At 47.3% G+C, this 18,332-nt stretch overlaps 1 protein-coding gene across 2 annotated transcripts; it reads left to right on the top strand.

The window, feature by feature from the left end:
• Positions 1-1,827: 1,827 nt before the first annotated feature.
• Positions 1,828-17,900, top strand: LOC131125163 (uncharacterized). Of its 2 annotated transcripts, XM_058066417.1 has the most exons (32): positions 1,828-2,309; positions 3,415-5,408; positions 5,976-6,037; positions 6,139-6,351; positions 6,431-6,813; positions 6,895-7,130; positions 7,232-7,366; positions 7,536-7,634; positions 7,715-7,743; positions 7,853-9,378; positions 9,445-9,573; positions 9,662-9,696; positions 9,772-9,924; positions 10,296-10,430; positions 10,523-10,561; positions 10,625-10,750; positions 10,823-10,949; positions 11,026-11,196; positions 11,271-11,470; positions 11,552-11,686; positions 11,762-11,800; positions 11,871-12,011; positions 12,105-12,199; positions 12,285-12,308; positions 12,383-12,650; positions 12,715-12,771; positions 12,845-16,651; positions 16,734-16,794; positions 16,874-16,972; positions 17,043-17,309; positions 17,381-17,502; positions 17,589-17,900. In XM_058066417.1, exons 2-32 carry the CDS (start codon positions 3,597-3,599, stop codon positions 17,646-17,648), a joined length of 10,785 nt encoding a protein of 3,594 aa, XP_057922400.1. In that variant the 5' UTR covers positions 1,828-2,309; positions 3,415-3,596; the 3' UTR covers positions 17,649-17,900. The 2 variants fall into 2 exon arrangements, with proteins under 2 accessions (XP_057922400.1, XP_057922398.1); XM_058066415.1 differs by having other exon boundaries at positions 1,828-5,408.
• Positions 17,901-18,332: the final 432 nt, after the last annotated feature.

Here is an 18,332-nt window from a genome sequence, read left to right as displayed (position 1 = left end):
GAGGAAGGCCCAATAAAAATGGAAAGTCCATCAATCACAGTGAATCCATCAGGAGGTGTCGATGAAGGAAAAGAGGAGCAGTCCAAAAGTAGCCCTGAAGTGGAGGTCTCACCTGAGCTTGAAGCATGCGTGATGGAATGTCCACAACAAGTCGTGCCTCAAATAGAAGAGGTGAGCGTCAACAAGGACAACGATTACATCCGAACGCTAGCTCCGGACATTAAGTCTTCTCTGAAGGACAAAGGAGATGAGCAGAAGATAAAAGTGAAAGACGGCAAAGAGGTGACAGCAGAGTCCTGCCAACTAAACCAAGAAGAATGCAGACATGTTGTAGAAACCTCAGCTGGCCTGCTATGTAAAAAAGACACCATGCAAGAAGAAGCCACGGTCCAAGTCCAGGGGATTGTTTCTGTGGAAGAACGGCCAACTTCCACTGAGAATAAGGCAGAGAGCGAGCGCAAGGAAAAACGTGATGGGGAAATCTCTTCTCCAAGCAGAGCGCTCAAGAGTGAAGAGCACGAGTCCCCAAACAAGCAGCAGGGCAGAATGAAGGACCACAACACCTCTGGAACTCCTGAAGCTGAGCAGAAGCACCAGGTCATTGGTTCTGTCCAAGTTCCAGATTCCAGCAGCACATCAACGCCAGGTAGGAGGAGGAGCACACGAGGGAAGACCCAGGCTCCATCTGTGAAGGACTCTGTGGATGCCGAGACAGTCCAAGAAGAACCCAGCATGACAACCAGATCTAGCAGAGGAAAAAAGGGACAGGCGCCTAAGGAAGATGCTTTCAGTGAGAAAAGAGCTGAAGAAGAAATGACACCAAGGTCTTCACAGGAAACCAAGGAAGAAGAAGAAACCAAAGAAGAAACACCAACCAAGACTGAGGTTGGTGGAAGTGGAAAAAGAGGAAGGGGAAGACCTAAGAAGTACAGCCAAGCTCCTAAACGTGAAGATGCCTGCTTAGAAAAGAGTCAACAAAATGCTGGTGGCCAACACGAGGCCGCATTCCAGGTCCTGGACTCTGTGGAGCACGAGAAGCTCCGTGATCACAGTAGTCCAAAGGAGGAGGACATGACTGACAACCAGGATGATGAGGCAGGAACAAGTAAGATCATTTCTTTGAATGAAGGTCCAGCTGAAGAAGAATGTTTAGATGATGATGATGCTAAGGAGAGCAAAGATGAAGCTGTGAAAACATCACGACGTGCTAAGCTCGCCCAACAAAGACGCCAGACGAGACGCCTCTTATTTTCTTCCAAAAACAACACAAGCTTGGTTGAAGAAGCCGCCCCACCGAACCGGAGATGCAGAGCAAAGAAGAGAAGCAGACTGACTTCTGGTGAGCATCATCATGTCTTTGTCTTTTTGAGCAAATCAAAGATCCTTTGTCGTCGTCTTCCAGTCGTCAGCAAACGCAACGTGGGGCTTGTTGCAGCAAAGCGAGCACGTTGTCAGTCTACGCGTGTTCCACCAAACTTTGGACTGCCAGCATTCAAACCCAACAACCCTCTCGGTACTCGACACACACACACAACAGATGAAGTCGTGAATCCGTTTTATCTAAGCACTTCCTGTTTGGTGTCCAGGTCAGGATTTTATCAGGGGTGGGTATTTCTGTGATGTCTGCTCGACGTTCTACCAGCATGACATCACGACGCAAGATGAGCACTGCAGCAGCCGAGTGCACTACAACAACCTGAAGGTACACACACACACACACACACACACATATCTACCAACACGCACATTGATCCATGTAGCTTCTTCATGTGTTTTTTTTTTTTTCAGAAATATTATCGTACACTTCAGCAGAAAGCGTCCAGATGAACAAACCATGCTCGGAAAAGTTAACGCTGACCTGCGTACTTCCCCTCCACACTGTCAAGATGGTGTACAGTGTGGCATTAATTTGTTATATTTTCACTTTTATATATACCATATCGCATGTGAGTGAACTCATTGTGATTTTTATATAACATGCATATCTTTTAGTATGACAAGCTATGCACTTTCACCTGCTGTTTTTATGTTATCTGTGACATGTTAAGTAATTGCAGAAATGTGCTTTACACGTTTGTTATTACTCTTAATTGCTTAAAAAAATTTGCAAATATGAAAACACATGATCTTAAACACAAAGTTTGTATTTTAGGACTGAAGACATTGTAGTGTCAAATCCTATTTTGAAGACGCTTACTTTAAAGCGGAAGTTGTCATGGAACTTCCGCCGTAGGTTAGGCGGCTAACGACTGCTAGCAAACTTGGAAACGACGAACGAAACTGCACGGATTTACCACTGGTATTCAAAGGTAAACATTTAGAAGCAAAGTGAAACGTTCTTTTTCCGAATCAAAAGCCGTTGCTTTTACCAACACTGGTTTTAGCTCATTTGTACGTCAACGACGGAAGCCTCCTGGAGGCCTGCTAGCTGGAGTGTTACTACTAGCAGTCACTACTTTTACGTTTGGATTATAACATAATCGTCACTGAATCAAATTATGCAACTTTACATATCCATTTACATTTCGGTTTCTGGAAGATAATGTCTGTCCGGTGTCCATACCTTCCTTGATAGTCGCGTTAGCACAGGCTAATGGTGCATCGGTTTCGCTTCGACACGAAACCCACAAACATGAAAAACATTTCTAACTTTCTAACATATTTTGCGTTAAATGTAAAGAAAGTGGATACGTTGTTTTAGTCGTATTCACAGTTTAGTTGATTTCGAACATACTTAACGAACGTTACATAGAAACGTATGAATCCTCATTGCAACAGTGGAACGTATCCGAATAAAAATTATGTTATGGAGTTCTGTTACTTCCATATAACGTGAACAATATTCCAGCATCTGTTGACATTGGGAAGACGTGGTCTTCTGCAGGAGATTCTGCCACGCAGTGTGAATCCCAGTGCATTCCTAGCATCTCAACAAATTATTATATCGTGCAGAAATGTATTTTATTTCAGGAGTTCAAAAGTATAATCATGAAAAAAAAAATCACTCCGTCACCAATCGATAGACTAAGAGTTTCACTTTTTCAATTGAACTACTGAAATAAATTGGCATTCCCAAATATTCTAATTTACTGAGATGAACTAGCATGTGGCTGTTGTATACGCAATGTCACCTGGAAGTAGCTGTCTTAATAAATCCTGTTAGTTTGTGTGTCTTTGCTGTTAGCGTTTCTTTCTTTGGTGTCCTTTCTTAAGCCTGACCAGCAGGAAGTGTGAGTGAGTGAATGACAGTGAATTCCACAGGAAAACCGGAGTGGACAAGCTGACATCAGACGTTCCAGGAACCATTCCTGTCCAGGCTGCAGTGCTCCAGTCCACTGCAATAATCACATTTTGTTTTTGTAACGTTTTCCAGCTTTGTGTTGACATCAAAGCATTGTACCTCTTCTGCTCCAGAACCCACCAACCAATCTGCTCTTCAGCGGGTTCCCCCCAGTGCCCGGCTTTCATCGGCCGGCAGGCTGCCTCCTGGAGGTTGGTTGGGCTCACAGACTCTCCCGGCAGCCTGCCCCCCACATACTGACAACAGCTCCCTGGGTTACTGCTGTGGACATTCATGTTGTTAGCTTGCAACAATCATGTCTCATCCTCTGTATAACCTGTTTGAGAACCAAAGAAGACAGGCACAGGTAGACCCCCGTAGGGTGTCTTCTCTGCTCGGTCTTGGATCCAGCCTTGGCTCTTCTGCAGGACCATCGCAGGCTTCTGACAGCAAGACGATTTCCTCACTGGTGCCGAAGTATCAATCCATGCAAAGAGTCGCGTTCAATGAAGCCCTGCAGAGGTCCGTCGACACGCATGTGAGCAGAGCCACAGAAGATGCGAGGCTTCAAGCCATGCGCCAGCCGTCAGATCAAGATTTTCGCCGGCAAGAGTTCGCCCACTCGGTGGGTGGGGGAGTGAGCTCTTACCACAGCCTCAGCAGAGGTTTGGACACACCGAGTGGTGGACCCTTAAACCATTTGGCTAGCTACAGCCGACCTGCTGCTGACAAACCCTCTGTTTATTATCCGGCGTCAACTCCAGCCGGCTGCTCCGTACTCAATGTACCCAGTGAGGCTCAGCGGGACTTTTGCTCCATTCCAGGTTTAGAAGGTTTTGACAGGCCAGACGTGGCCCAATCTGCGGCCTCTTCTGAGTGCACTCAACCTAAATATACCTCTGAGTCAGCGGCCAACATCCTTTTGCACTTTGGACTTGAAAAGGAGGACTTGGAACACCTTATCGCCTACTCCGAAGACCAGATCACACCTGCCAACTTGCCGTTCATCTTGCGCCAAATCCGCATTCAGAAGGCCAAGAAGGCCCCAGATGCAGATCGGTCAAAACAATTTCCTCAACCTGCGCCCACGGGTGGCACTGGCGGTTTGGCCACTTGGAGCAGTTCTGGAGTGTCTAGGATGGACCATGGGGACACAGCATCTCCTCTTCTTCAATCTAGTAAAATCATTGACTATGGTCATACACGCAAATACACTGGCATTGCGGGGGAGGATGCTGAAAGTGCCGGCAGCGACACTTTGTTGATTCACAATTTGGATAGAGGCACTCGCACTCAAGAGCTGGCACAGCAGGCGGGACGAAGCACTTCCCAGGACCAGGCAAGTCCCGGCTCTTCTTTCAGCTCCATGCTGACCTCGGCTCCTCCAAAAAGTAATATTGCGGTCAAAGGAGAGAGGATCCAACCATTGCAGACTCAACAGTCAATGTTTACTTCATTTGCTCAGCCAGTGAAAGACACAGACTTGCGAGATGTTCCATCTCAAGCCCCTAAAGCGAGGCCTTTTAAACAGGTGGAAACTCACCCAGAGTCACAACCTCCCTCCACTCTGTTTCGTGGTGTCCACCCGAACAGACCTGGCCTCGTGGTCCTCTGTTCGAATACTACAAGTGAGCAGCCTAAAGGTCAAGGATCAGGTGGTGCAAAGCCGGCCAAAAACCTTGAGACCATGGATCAGCCGAGGCGGCAACAGCAGCAGCAGCAGAAGAAGCAGAATTTGCGGAAATCGCAGCCACAAAAACCGGACAATCAGAAGCCGCCAGCGCCTCAGAAGCAGCAGGCGCCCAAGAGCCACGCCAAGCAGAAACCCATAAAGCAACCCACCCAGTTGGAACCGGTGCCATGGCCGCCTGCTTTCAACCCAGCGCAGTCGCTTATTCCCCTGCCGACCGCGTTCAACATTCCCAGCATCTTGAAGGTGGACAGACAACCCTTGTACCTTTTGGGTCAGAGCTCCGGCGACGTACATCTGCCCCGGGCTCACCCAGCGCAGGTGGTGGTCTCCAAGGGTTTGCCGACGGCAGCCATGATGCAGGACTATGCTGCGTCCACGCCCAGAGTCTTTCCACACTCGTGTTCTTTGTGTAACAAAGAGTGTGCGCTCATGAAGGTGAGTGGACCAATGCTGTGCTCTGTTTTGCTCTGCTTGTTCTTTTCTACCTTTGTAACACGTTGAGGATCGCATTGGTCGTCTTCTACGTGTCAACACCAAGAGGATGACCAGCACCAATTATTTTTTTTGTCACTTTGATGTTATATTGTGTTGTTTATCTGACAATCTATATGTGTAATTGTATAAAAAAAAGTCCTGGACTAATATTTGACAGAAGACAATTTTGTGTCATCATCTTTGACCTTTTCACTGATTTTTGGGACCCCGGTGATCTTCCATTGTGGCAGCAGCTTCCCTACGGCCTTTCCCGGATCCTATATGATGGTTACCAAGATGACCTTGTGGACGAGGAGAAGAACCATGTCATGATTTTATTTTTATTTTTTGTGAAGAAATAATTTGACTACTTGGAGTGATTGACACCAAGGACTTGTTGCTCATCAGCTTGTTGTGAATCCAACATGGAAACAAGTCCTTCTCATGTGTATCTGTTTTTATGAATCCAGTGGAGTCCTTCTAATGATTACTGTGGTCATGATGTTGACGCCTCTTTTCGCCTGCTAGGATTGGATCGCTCACCAGAACACAGCCCTTCACCTTGAGAGCTGCAAAATCCTACGAAAGCAGTCAGTGTTTTATTTTTTTTACTTTTTTTTTTTTTTTTTAGCTATCGTTGTCATTGCTACTCTAAAGAACTGGCGCTTGACTGAACTGTTTGATAACTTAGGTATCCTGATTGGGATGGAGAGTTGCGTACTATCTGTGGTGGTGCAGGACAGAAGTCCACATCCACCTCACAATCTCAGCATAAGAAAAGCCAGCGTAGGAGTCGCTCATCTTCCCGCTCTCGTAGTCCTCGGCGCCGCCGCAGTTCGGATAACCAGAGAGACAGGAGGAAGAGTCGCTCCCGTTCACCTTACGCCCCCAGATATAGTCGAAGGTTCTTCTAAATTTTCCCTTTTCATGCTGGACATGACATTCAGACTTGAGACTGTAACTTCACTTTATCACTCTTCCAGGTCGCGTTCTTACTCCACAAGCTCGTCGTCCAACCACTCTCGCTCGCGGTCAAGAAGCTACGAGAGGCGCCACTCTCGACACAGAAGTCAGGAGGGGCACTCGTCGTCTCGGAAGAGGAGCCGCGAGAAGCGCTCCTTGTCGCAGAGCCGCCGCAATAAACGCTCTTCACCCAGGAGAAGCCAGGACGGACACTCGTTGAGGAGGAGCCGTGAGAAGCGGTCCTCGTCACAAAGTCGCCACGGTAAACCCTCGCCATCCACTCGAAGCCGCGAGAGACGTCCCTCCCCCAGGCAGAGCCTTGAAGCCAGCGCCGCCTCGTCAAAGAGCCATCCAAAGTCAACCAGTGCAGAGCGACTTGCTAAGAAACTTCTGCAATCCACAGGTGTGGCATACAAATCTTCATCGGCATGAGGCATCACTAGAAGCACTTTGTCTTGACCACTTTGTCTTTGCCTTGGTCTAGCTGTCCAGTCTCTGTCAAAGCAGTCAGATGTGGAGGCTGTGGTTAAAACTCTGGCCCCGGCCTTGTTAGCCGAGTTGGCCAAGATCAAGTCGTCTCCTTCCCAAGGAGGTGCTGCCTCTTCGCAGTCTTCCACAGCAGCAAAGATATCTTCTGCCTCCTCCTCAGCAACAGCCAACAAAAAGAAGGCAGCTAAAGTGACACCGAGCCAGCAAAAAGATCCATCTGCAAAGAATAAGGTTGACTGATGCACATGATGGGGACATAGTCAACGGTATTCCTTTAAGGTCACCAATTAACTTGTCATTTTGTGCTTCTCTCTGTTTTGTGCTCCTCACAGTTTGGTAAAACCTCTGCTCCAACCATTGTGACACTAGGTGGAATTGTTAATGGTCTTTCCCATGGCGACATGATCGCTGCTGCCGAGCAGTATGGAAAAACCAAATCAGTTGTTGTGTTTCGCTCCAGACTGCAGGTACCTTTTTGTTGTTTTTTGGGTTTGCGCACATCACACACTGAAAGTGCAAACCTATGCCAGTCATTATTACCAACACAACTATTGAAAGTAATCTGTTCATGAACACAAGAACTGTTACGTTGTGTATTGGCCTGCTGTGTCCTGACTACCAGTGCTGTGTGTGCAGGCAGTGGTGTGTTATGAGAAAAAGGAAGATGCAGACAAGCTGAGGAATGTGAAAGAATTCAAACTGAAAGGATTTCCAATCACTGTAGTGGATGACAAGGTTGGACTGTTTTTTTTGTTTGTTTGTGTAAGAACATTCATGTGTAGTCACAGTGTCTCAGTGAGTTTGTGTGGTTACAGGAGGCTGTTGCCCAGAAGGATTCTCAGAAGTAAGTTGCCTTGCTTCATTCACCTAAGCTTGATTTCCTAGGACAGGGTAGTAAATAAATAGGGATCGGACACCTGCCAAAATTAAAAATTCTTTCATTATTTTACCAGAAAGCCTGATGCCTCGTCCAGTGTCTCTACCACTCCAGCATCTAAATCAAAAAGTGCCCCTTCTTCAAAAAATGCTGGACCTGCTGCAAAAGTGTTAGTTTCAAAAGCAAAGAACATCTCAAGCAAGCAGGTCATCAAGACAGAGAAGGGAGCTGTGAAGAAAGGTCCAGTAAAAGCACACTTAAAAAAACCTTCCAGTGTTAAGTCATCTCAAGGGTCGAAGGTCATCAGTAAAGCACCCAAAGGTGAAACTGTAACAGACACAGTTAATCCATCAGGAGGCACCATTAAAGAGGAACCACCGTCCAAATGTAGCACTGCAGAAGAGAAACACAATTTGGAGGGCTCATCTGAGCTGAATGCGTCCTCGTCCGATGTCTCCAGTACACAAACATCTAAACCCGTAAGCGTCCCTTCTGCAAAAAGTGCTGTACCTGCTGCAAAAGCTCAGTTAGGCTCCAAAGCAAAGAATGTCCCATGCAAGCAGGCCGTCCAGACCGAGAAAGGAGCTGCGACGAAAGGTCCAGCAAATGCACAGTTAAAAACCACCTCAGTTCTTACATCAGCGCAAGGGTCGGAGGTCACAAGTAAAGCACCCATCACTGTGGTAACAGACAAAGGGAATCCATCAGCACGTGTCGTTCAACAAGAGGAGGAGCTGTCCAAACGTGGTAATGCCAAAGAGCAACACAACCTGGACGTGTCATCTAAGCTGAACGCCAGCGGAGCCGAGATCACACAACCAGAAGTGGGCGATGCTGGACCAGCAAAGGTGACAGAACCTCCAGGACTCCACACCACTGGGCCCAAGATCACACCAATAGAAGCAGCCGATGTTGGACCAGCAAGTGTGACAACACCTCCAAGAGACCACACCTCCAGCGCTGAAACAACAACACCAGAAACAGCTGATGTTGGACCACCAGATCTGACAGAACCCCCAAGAGATCACACAACCATACCCAGCACCACACAACCAGAAGCAGTTGATATTGGACCAGCACGCTTGACGGTACCTCCAGGAGACCACACCATCTGGGCCAAGGCAGCACCACCCGAAGCGGCCGATGTTGGACCAGTACAAGTGACAGTACCTCCAGGAGACCACAACACCAGGACTGAGACAAAACCACCGGAAGTGGTCGATATTGGACCAGCTAGCCTGACAGAAACTCTAAGGGACCACACCACCAGGGCCGAGACAGCGCCACCAGCAGCAGATGATGTTGGACCAGCAAATGTGACAGAACCGCCACAGCAAGCAATAGCTCAAACAGAAGACGTGAGCGACCCACGACCTCCAGAACCTGACCATCTAGAGCCAATGGAAGTGGACGCTCGCACGGCAGCTGAGGAGCAACTTGACAAAAGCGCTGAGAACCAGCAAAGCACGAGGCCCCAGGTGGAACCCGCAGCACCACCGGCGTCTACCAAAGTCGAGTCACTAGTTGAGCAGCAAGATGAAGCTGACCTGGACACAAAGTTCACACACGCAGGAGACAACACACAAGAACAGAAGCAGCAAGGTTGGTTGGCCTCCTACAATGTTGTCAAAACGGTGACGCTTTATGTATTGAGTCTTGTTTCCATAGCAACAGCAGCCAAGATGCCACCACAGGCAGCAACGGTGCAGGACGCGATGTCATCCCACTGCTCTGAGGCAGCAGAGAAACACACCATCGGAGAGATGGTGGAACAGCATCTGCATCAGAGTAGAATCAGTGAGTCCGACACATTGTCAACAATTTACCCCTTGACCTTTACTACAATCACCAAACACTGACATTGTCAACATTGCATCTGTTGCAGTGTGCCTCAAGAACAAAACCTGCTTCACACCGAGAGTAAGATGTTTACTTCAACAGTCTTACAAACATCTTCAAGAAAAAAAAAGCAATGACGATGTTCTGTTTGTCCAGTTTTTGTCTCTCAACAAGAAGCAGCTGTTGATCACACATCTGCCCAAATATCATGACGGTTGCTACAGGGAGGAAGACGTCGCCCAGTTGTTGAAACCGTTTCGATTTAAGTACTTTGACGAGAGCATCTACGTTATTCCTCAAAAATGTATGGTAGGTGCTGGAGCTTTAATTACCATGCAACCTTGGTTAGCATACTCTTTGGTTAATATAGAAAAAATACATGCCCAAATTTTGCCCCATTTGCCAGCGAGCTTACAATATAGTATACGTGTTGTTGTGTTATTAATATACTGTGTAATTTATGTATACTCGCTTTCAAATGCACAGACTTTGTTATCTGATGTTTTGTCATTCTTTAACACGAGAATCCAACATTGTAAGAACATTTATAGGTCAGAAAAGTGGAAAAAGCACAATAAGTCCCCTTTAACAGAAATGAATACAATGACACGCTAGCTCACTGCACAGTCCATTCGTGCATGTAATAAAGACTTCATTGGATGTCTCTTTACGACCCTAAGGCATTTGCTCAACTGGCGGATGCTGAGGATGTTCTGGCTGCACTGAAAGCTAGCAAAAACAAAGATTTCACTCTGAAAGGCTTTAAGGAGAAACTGCATCTGCACGTACTGGGTGAAAACGTCCCCATGGCACCGGTAAACACAGTCACAGCGCAGCAAACACTTTGGAATTGGAGGGTGGGGTTTGGGCTACTGACTCAAATATTAACCTGACATTTGTGTTTTAGGTGTCGTTTTACAGATCCCTGATGAGGTTGATGGATTCTGTAAGTAAAAATGAATATGAAGACTCTGTATGACTTTCAAACCTTTGTAACTTTGACCCTCAGCCTGTGGTTGACTACGGGACGAGAACCATCTTCATCAAGAACATCTCTCAAAGTGAGACTGCCAGCCTCCGGGAAGTTTTGAGGAAGATTGACTTTGTCAAAAACTTCCTGCCTCTCCTTAACAAGGTGAGTGAATGTCTCACCAACGTGTTGGTGCTCAATGTGAAAGTCATATTTGCTTTACCTGCTTGTTTACAGCTATTTGTTGAGTTTGAGTCAGATTGTGATGCCGATCGCTTTGGAGTTTGGTATTCTCTCCTGGATCGGTGTCCTGCCTACCAGATCCACCGGCTGGGTCTTCCTCAGAGTGAATGCACTTGTCTGCGTAAGTTCCTCCAATCCGAATGACAAAATCAGGATGCAAAATGAAGGCGGCAAAAACAAGCTTGCTTTTCTTACAGCGCCGAGCCTACCAGAGAAAGCAATGCCAGACAGCAGTGTGGCGGTTGCCGGTGCAACTGTTCCAACAGTTGAGTTTGGCATTCCGCAGGGCAGCTCTTCTCCATTTTGGCTAACCATGCCAAAAAGACCCTACCTGTTCCCAATCATATCTTCCTGGTTCACTATCCCAGGTGAGAACCTGCAGAGATGTACCTATTGTACTCTTCCCACAGGGCTGCCATCTCTCACGTGTCGTTGTCCTCAGAGTTCCTCACTATCAGAGAAGAAGCCGACATTGATCAGGCCAGGCGTCGCGGCATGACAGCACCAACGATCATGTTGACAGGTTTACCACAAGGATATTACAAACACGAGGATGTGGCCAGGCTCGTGTGGCCATATTTTTCCCAGAAGGACCATCAGTCGCTGTACTACAACGTGATCGTACTGCCACTCCAGAGGAGGGTTAGGACACTCCAGCCTTCTCCGGACTTACAGTTTGGATGGGCTTGTGTTCACTACAGCTTGTGCTCTTTTGCTTTGCAGGCCTTTTTGCATTTCCATGAATGGAGTGGCTGCTGCCGTTTTCTCCACAGTCACTTAAAGAGTGCAGTGTCGGTAGGAGGCTACAAACTCTTTGTGCACTTTGTCCTGCAGCCCATGTGTCCTCAAAACAGCGAGGTATGGACTCTGGGAGAGACCAGTGGAGGTGCTCTGATGACATCACTGACCATGTGACCTGTGCTCTTTTCACAGGAGAACTTGTACAAAAGTCTGATGCAGCTGAGCAACTCTGTGAGTCAACAGTTGACGACAAAGCAAGTGGAAGCCAATCCTCAGGAATGCTTGTCTTTTTGCCTTTCAGCGCGTTGGTCAAGTGGAGAAGCTGGCCGAGCGCCTGCTATGTGTGAAGATTTCTGAGATCAGCGAGGATGTTGTTAAATTAGTTTTACATTTCGTCTCGTCTCATGCCACGGTGGTCAACTTCCTTCCTCTGGCCAATCGGGTACACGAGTAGAAATATTGTCAATCCATACTCATCTGCCTATCGGGATAATCATCCCTTTTTTCTTTCTATATGCATATGTCATCACCATAGATATGCATCGAAATGGCTGATTCCACAGGCGTTGCTTGTGTGGTGGAGAAATCCAAACACTTCTCACCAAATCCTGGCAAAAAGCGTGTAACTTGGTGAGTTATTGTTATGTCTGTGTATGGGGGTGTGCATGCGTGTATTTAACATTTTGACACCAGTATTCCTCCCTCTTGTTGTCAGGATTGCAGTTGAAGGCTTTGAGAGGTAAGGATTCTCATGTGTCTGCGTCATGGTATCCGTCGTCTTGGTGGTAACTATTTGATGTGATTGGATTTCAGTGTGAGTAGCTTGAAAAAATGTGTGACGGATCGCAGTGTGATTACATTGAACCTTGAGAAGGACAGGAAGGATATCAGCATTCAAGGTGCCGTGCGCTCCACGGTTCTCGCCTCTCCATCGGTTGCCCTTGAAAAAAACACAGAGGCAGCACAACAGCGACAAAGCACAAGCAAACACCATGGTGGGAAAACTGTGACTCGTGACGACAAAGAGAAACACGGTGCAACTCCAGCTGCTGCCTTGCTTCCTAAAAGAAATGAAGCAAAGGTGAGTTGTGGCTTTTCATTTAACTCTCATTTGTTGTTGTGTCATCACTTATTTTGTTCATTAGAAGCCATCAAAGAACTCACGCAAGAGAAAAAAGAATCCACACGGAGGAAGATACAAGGTCAGATTTAAAAAAAAAAATATTGTTGAGTATGTCGTAGGATGTTGACTTCTGTCTTTTCACCCACTGTCAGGAGGACTTTACAGAAGACAACATTCCCCCATACGCATTTATTTTTGAGGATCAACCTTTCAACATGGATGACTTTGTCACTGTGGATGAAGTTGGGGGAGAGGGAACTACCGAGTCCCCTCCTGGGCTCGCCTCCTCAACCAAGACTTTATCCTCCAAAGCTGATTCCAAACAAACCAACACCAGCGCCTCAAGACATTCAAAGAGCTCTGCATGTTCCTCCTCGGCCTCCTCCAGGTCCACCAGAAGCTCAACAAAACAGAGCCCATCTTTTCACTCTGTGTCCGAAAAGTCCAAGGGTTCCATTGAAACCAAAGCCAAAGAGTCAGAGGCTGAATCTCAGATACGTTTGCAGCCATCCTCTTCCTCTGCTTCTGAAGAAGAGAAGATGACAACTTTAGCGACAAAGGAAAGCTTTCAAGTGTTGGACAGCGTGGGCTATGAGGAGAAGCCTCTCTCAGCGGGCAGCAGCCACAAGGGGCAGCATCACATAACCCCACTTGAAAATGACAAAAAACAACTCCCTGAGAAAGATGAGACTACGCCACAAGTTCACGCACCCGAAGATGAAGCTAACAAAGATCAGGTCCAAGCGCTGGCTCCAGATGCCGAGTCTCCTCTGAGGGACAAAGGAGACGAGCAGAAGACAAACGTGGAAGATGACAAGCAGGAGACAGTAGAACCTTGTCAAACAAAGGACAACCACGACACTCACGGTTTAGAAACTTCAGCTGGCCCGCTATGTCAAGAAAACACTACGGCCTCAGAAGAAGAGGAGGCATACCAGGTGATCGATTCTGTGGACGAGCAGCCAACTTCCACTGAGAATGAGTGTGAGCGCAAGGAGAAACGTGACCAGGAAGTGTCTTCTTCAAGCACTGCATCCAATAGAGAAGAGCATGGATCTCCAAAGAAGCGTGCAACCACTGGACCTCCTGAGGCTGAACAGAAGCACCAGGTTGTTGATTCTGTCCAAGTTAAACATTCCAGCAGCACATTGACACCAGGTAGGAGGAGGAGCACACGAGGCAAGACCCAGGGTCCATCTGTGAAGGACGAGGAGCCCACATTCCACATTTTAGACTCCGTGGATGCTGAGACGGTCCAAGAAGAACCCAGCATGACAACCAGATCTAGCAGAGGCAAAAGAGGAAGGCCATCTAAGAAAGATGCTTCCAGTGAGAAAATAGCTGAAGAAGAAATGACACCAACAATGAAGAGGACAAGAACTTCACAGGAAACCACCAGAGAAGAAACACCAAGCAAGAAGACTGAGGCTGTCTTAAAAGATGAAGTGAAGACTCTTCCGGCTCAGAGAAAAGGAAGAAGGGGAAGACCTAAGAAAGCAGTCCAAACCCCTAAAAGTGAAGACGCCTGCTTAGAAAAGAGGGCGCAGGACACTGATGGTGAAGAAGAAGCCACATTCCAGGTCCTGGACTCTGTTGAGGACGAGACACTCCATGATCACAATAGTCCAAAGGAGGAGGGCGCTCTTGACAGCAAACATAAGGAAGGAACTATTGAGATCATTGATTTTGTGAATGAAGGTCCAGCCAAAGAGGAGCATTTGGATCTGGATGGTAAGAAGGAGGGCAATGATGAAGCTGTGGAAACGTCGCAATGTGCTAAGCGCACTCGACAAGGACGTCAGGCAAGACACGTTTTGTCGTCGTTCTCACCAGAAGACACCAGCTCGGTGGAACGAAAGAAGGTGGGGCAGGGTGACGAGGCCGAACCTGAGCAGGCATCTCTCTCCAACTGGAGAGGCAGAGCCAAGAAGAGAAGCGGACTCGCTTCCGTTGAGAAGCATCACGATGCCTGCTTAGAAATGAAAGAAGAAGACACTGGTGATGAAGAAGAAATGACATTTGAGGTCCTGGACTCTGTGGAGGACGAGACGCTCCATGATCACATTAGTCCAAAGAAGGAGGACATGACTGACAGCCAACAGGAAGAAGAGTCCAATGAGATGATTGTTTTGAATAAAGGTGAAGCCAAAGAAGATCCTCTTGATAGTGCTGATAAGCAGGAGGGCACAGATGATGCTGTGGAAACATCACAATGTGCTCGGCGCACTCGAAAAGGACGCCGGAGAAGGCAGCTTTTAAGTTCTTCCTTTTCAGAAGGCAACACAAGCTTGGTAACACTGGACAAGGTGGGACAGGATGACGAGGTGGAGACTAGAGCAGCATCTCCATCCAACTGTAGAGGCAGAGCCAAGAAGAGAAGCAGATTGACTTCTAGTGAGCAGCATCGTGATGCCTGCATAGACGAGGCACAAGATGCTGGTGATGAAAAAGAAGGTACATTCCAGGTCCTGGACTCTGTGGAGGACGAGACGCTCCAAGATCACCTTAGTCCAAAGGAGGAGGACATGACTGACAGCCAACAGGAAGAAGAGCCCAATGAGATCATTGTTTGTTTGAATGAAGGTCAAGTCAAAGAAGAGCCTTGTGATAGTGCTGATCAGGAGGGCAAAGATGATGCTGTGGAACCATCACAGTATGCTAGGCGCACTCGACAAGGACGCCAGAGAAGGCATCTGTTATGTTCTTCCTTTTCAGAAGGCAACACAAGCTTGGTGACACTGGACAAGGTGGGACAGGATGACGAGGTGGAGACTAGAGAAGCATCTCCATCCAACTCTAGAGGCAGAGCCAAGAAGAGAAGCAGATTGACTTCTAGTGAGCAGCATCGTGATGCCTTCATAGACGAGGCACAAGATGCTGGTGATGAAAAAGAAGGTACATTCCAGGTCCTGGACTCTGTGGAGGACGAGACGCTCCATGATCACCTTAGTCCAAAGGAGGAGGTCATGACTGACAGCCAACACAAGGATGAAGGCACAAATGAGATCACTGATTCTTTGAATGAATGTCCAGCTGAACAACAGCCTCCAAAAGGTGGAGATGAGGCTGTGAAAACATCACAATATTCTAAGCGCACTCGACAAGGACGGCAGAAAGGACATCTTTTAAGTTCTTCCTTTTCAGAAGGCAACACACACTTGGTGACGCAGGACAAGGTGGGAGAGGTTGAAGAGGTAGAGCCTGAAGAAGCATCCTCGCCAGACCGGACAGGCACAGCCAAGAAGAGAACCAGACTGACATCTGATGAGCATCATCACGATGCCTGCATGGAAACGAAGGAACAAGATCCTGATGAAGATGAAGCCGCATTCCATGTCCTGGACTCTGTAGAAGAAGAGCCACCCAATGATGACAATAGTCCAAAGGAGGAGGAGGACATGACTGACGGCCAACTTGAGGAGGAAGGCACGTATCAAGTTGTGGATTGTTTGGATGAAGAAGATGTTTGTGGTGGAGTGAAGGAGGAAGAACCAAGTGAAGACATCAGCCCAGTCGGCACTTGTGAAAAAGTCAAACTGGAGGCTGATCTGAAAGAGGACGACCAGCTGGCGACTGGGGGAAAAGACCTGAAGACCGAAACTCCAACCACCTCTGAGAAGACACAAATCCTCCCCAACAAAGACGACACCAGTGTCTGGAAGCTGGACCAAGTAAGCGACGACGACGAGGATTTCTCTGACGACATGGCTGAGGAGATGAGTCGGCGAGTAAAGGAGGAAAAATTGAGCCCAGAGAAGACCGTGAGAGCAGAGGAGAAAAAGCCAAATGGAGGAAGTGAGGATGAGGAGGAGCTGCTCACTCTGGATGACATCTCTGACGGAGGGCTGCACGCTCTGGTCACTTTGGATGAGCTAGTTATGGAGGAAGAAGAAAAGGTGGAAGAGAAGGCACCGACTGACTGCCCACCGGACCAATCAGAGGACTGTTTCAACCCTCAGGTGGCTTCTTCATCTTGATGTGGAGATAGTTAATTATGTTCCATGTGTGACGTTACTGAAGGTCATTTGTTGGTTCTTGTAGATCTTGCTGACTGTAGATGAAGCAGGCGGCGATGATGATGAGAAGAACGACAACAACACAGGTGTCACAGCCTGTTCTGTCTACACATGCTTTGCTTCTGTCTGCAGGGACACAAAGTGTGACATTTTCTTTCCCTTCAGAGGACAACACAGCCTTGGTGACGCTGGACCAGGTGGGACAGGTTGAGGAGGCGGAGCTTCAAGAAGTGGCTCAGAGAGAGACAGAGAGACAGAGTCCTGGTTAGCATCATGCTATTGGTCAAAGTAGCTAGGCTCGCCACTTCAACTTCTCCACTTTCTTCTCCTGCAGATGGGAAAGGTAGCAGAGGGACGGACGTGCTTGTCAAGGACGCTCCACCTCCCTGCTTGCCAAGAGACCACCAGGAGGAGGAGGAGGAGGAGGAGGAGGAGGACACCGGTCCTGCAGAGGGTGGAACTCCATCTGCTGGACAGACTGGAGTTGGGAGCAAACGACAGGCGGAGCTTACTGCAGCAGGAGCAAAGCGAGCGCGTTCTCAGTCGCCATACGTCTCAACAAAATTTGAACTGCCAGCGTTCAAACCCAACAACCCTCTCGGTAGAACACATTTACATTTCAATATTTGACTCTTTGACTCTTGGTTTACTCTTCATTTCCTGTTCTTGCAGGCACGCAGTTTGTGGTCCCCAAACATGGTTATTTCTGTGAACTTTGCTCCATTTTCTACCTGAAGGAAAGCACAGCCAAAGACGTGCACTGCAGCAGCAAGAAACACTACAACAACCTGAAGGTATTTTTCCCCACTCTGTGGTCTTTATTCAGTATCAATCATTCATTCAACTCGTCCAAATGGGTCTGCGTGCTGTCTTTCTACAGAAGTATTACCAGCGTACGCAGAAGTCAAGAGTGTCAACTCAAGGCTCCGTCTCTGACTGACACCTGAAAGGTGCAAAATGTTGGCAACCCTGTCAATTACTGAGACTGAATATTTTGTTTAGTTTGTTTGTTTTGTCTTATCTAATTTAGGCAGTGAAGCATCATTTTACATTTCTTTTTTCCTTCAGATATTGATGATGTACATTTGTCTAATCAGTCATTAAAATTCAACTCAACCGCGAAATTGACTACATTTATTTATGTAGACTTGACCTCAGTCCTGAAGTGAAGTACCGTATAGGAATTGTCTAAAACTATGATGGGATACAGCAAACACTGAAGAAAATTTTCAAAAATGTATTTTTACCATTAAAGCCATTTAACAATTCTAGCAATTTTTTACTTTTGTAAATAGTTTTTACTATATGTAGTGAATTTTTCATTCTATGATGGTGAGCAAGACAGGTGGGCGGGGCTAAATACACAACAGTACAACGTGCCGATACTATGCAATGTTTGCGGATTCTGCTAACCATCATGGCGGCATACAACGGAGGTGGAGGCAGATTGATGTTTGAGCAGTGTCCCACGGCGCTTGCGCATTACGCACTTAACCAGGCGGAAGAAAAAGTGGCTCCCACGAGGATTGGAACGTGAATCAGTTGTTTGGCACATCACTATACTTCAAATTGCTATGGAAAGCCTGGTACGAAATGCTAATAAGACACGTACAATAAATTCCAC

Source organism: Doryrhamphus excisus, chromosome 3 (assembly GCF_030265055.1).
Source record: "Doryrhamphus excisus isolate RoL2022-K1 chromosome 3, RoL_Dexc_1.0, whole genome shotgun sequence".
Lineage (NCBI taxonomy): Eukaryota > Metazoa > Chordata > Actinopteri > Syngnathiformes > Syngnathidae > Doryrhamphus > Doryrhamphus excisus.
Note: the sequence above shows the minus strand (reverse complement) of the source record. Positions and strands in the feature narration are given on the sequence as shown.

Bases quoted from the DNA above. Each gene is read 5' to 3' on its own strand.
- LOC131125163 (XM_058066417.1), top strand. From the start codon at position 3,597: ATGTCTCATCCTCTGTATAACCTGTTTGAGAACCAAAGAAGACAGGCA. The intron at 7,744-7,852 runs GTAAGTTGCCTT...TTATTTTACCAG, and splicing joins GCCCAGAAGGATTCTCAGAA to AAAGCCTGATGCCTCGTCCA. The intron at 9,379-9,444 runs GTTGGTTGGCCT...TTGTTTCCATAG, and splicing joins ACAAGAACAGAAGCAGCAAG to CAACAGCAGCCAAGATGCCA.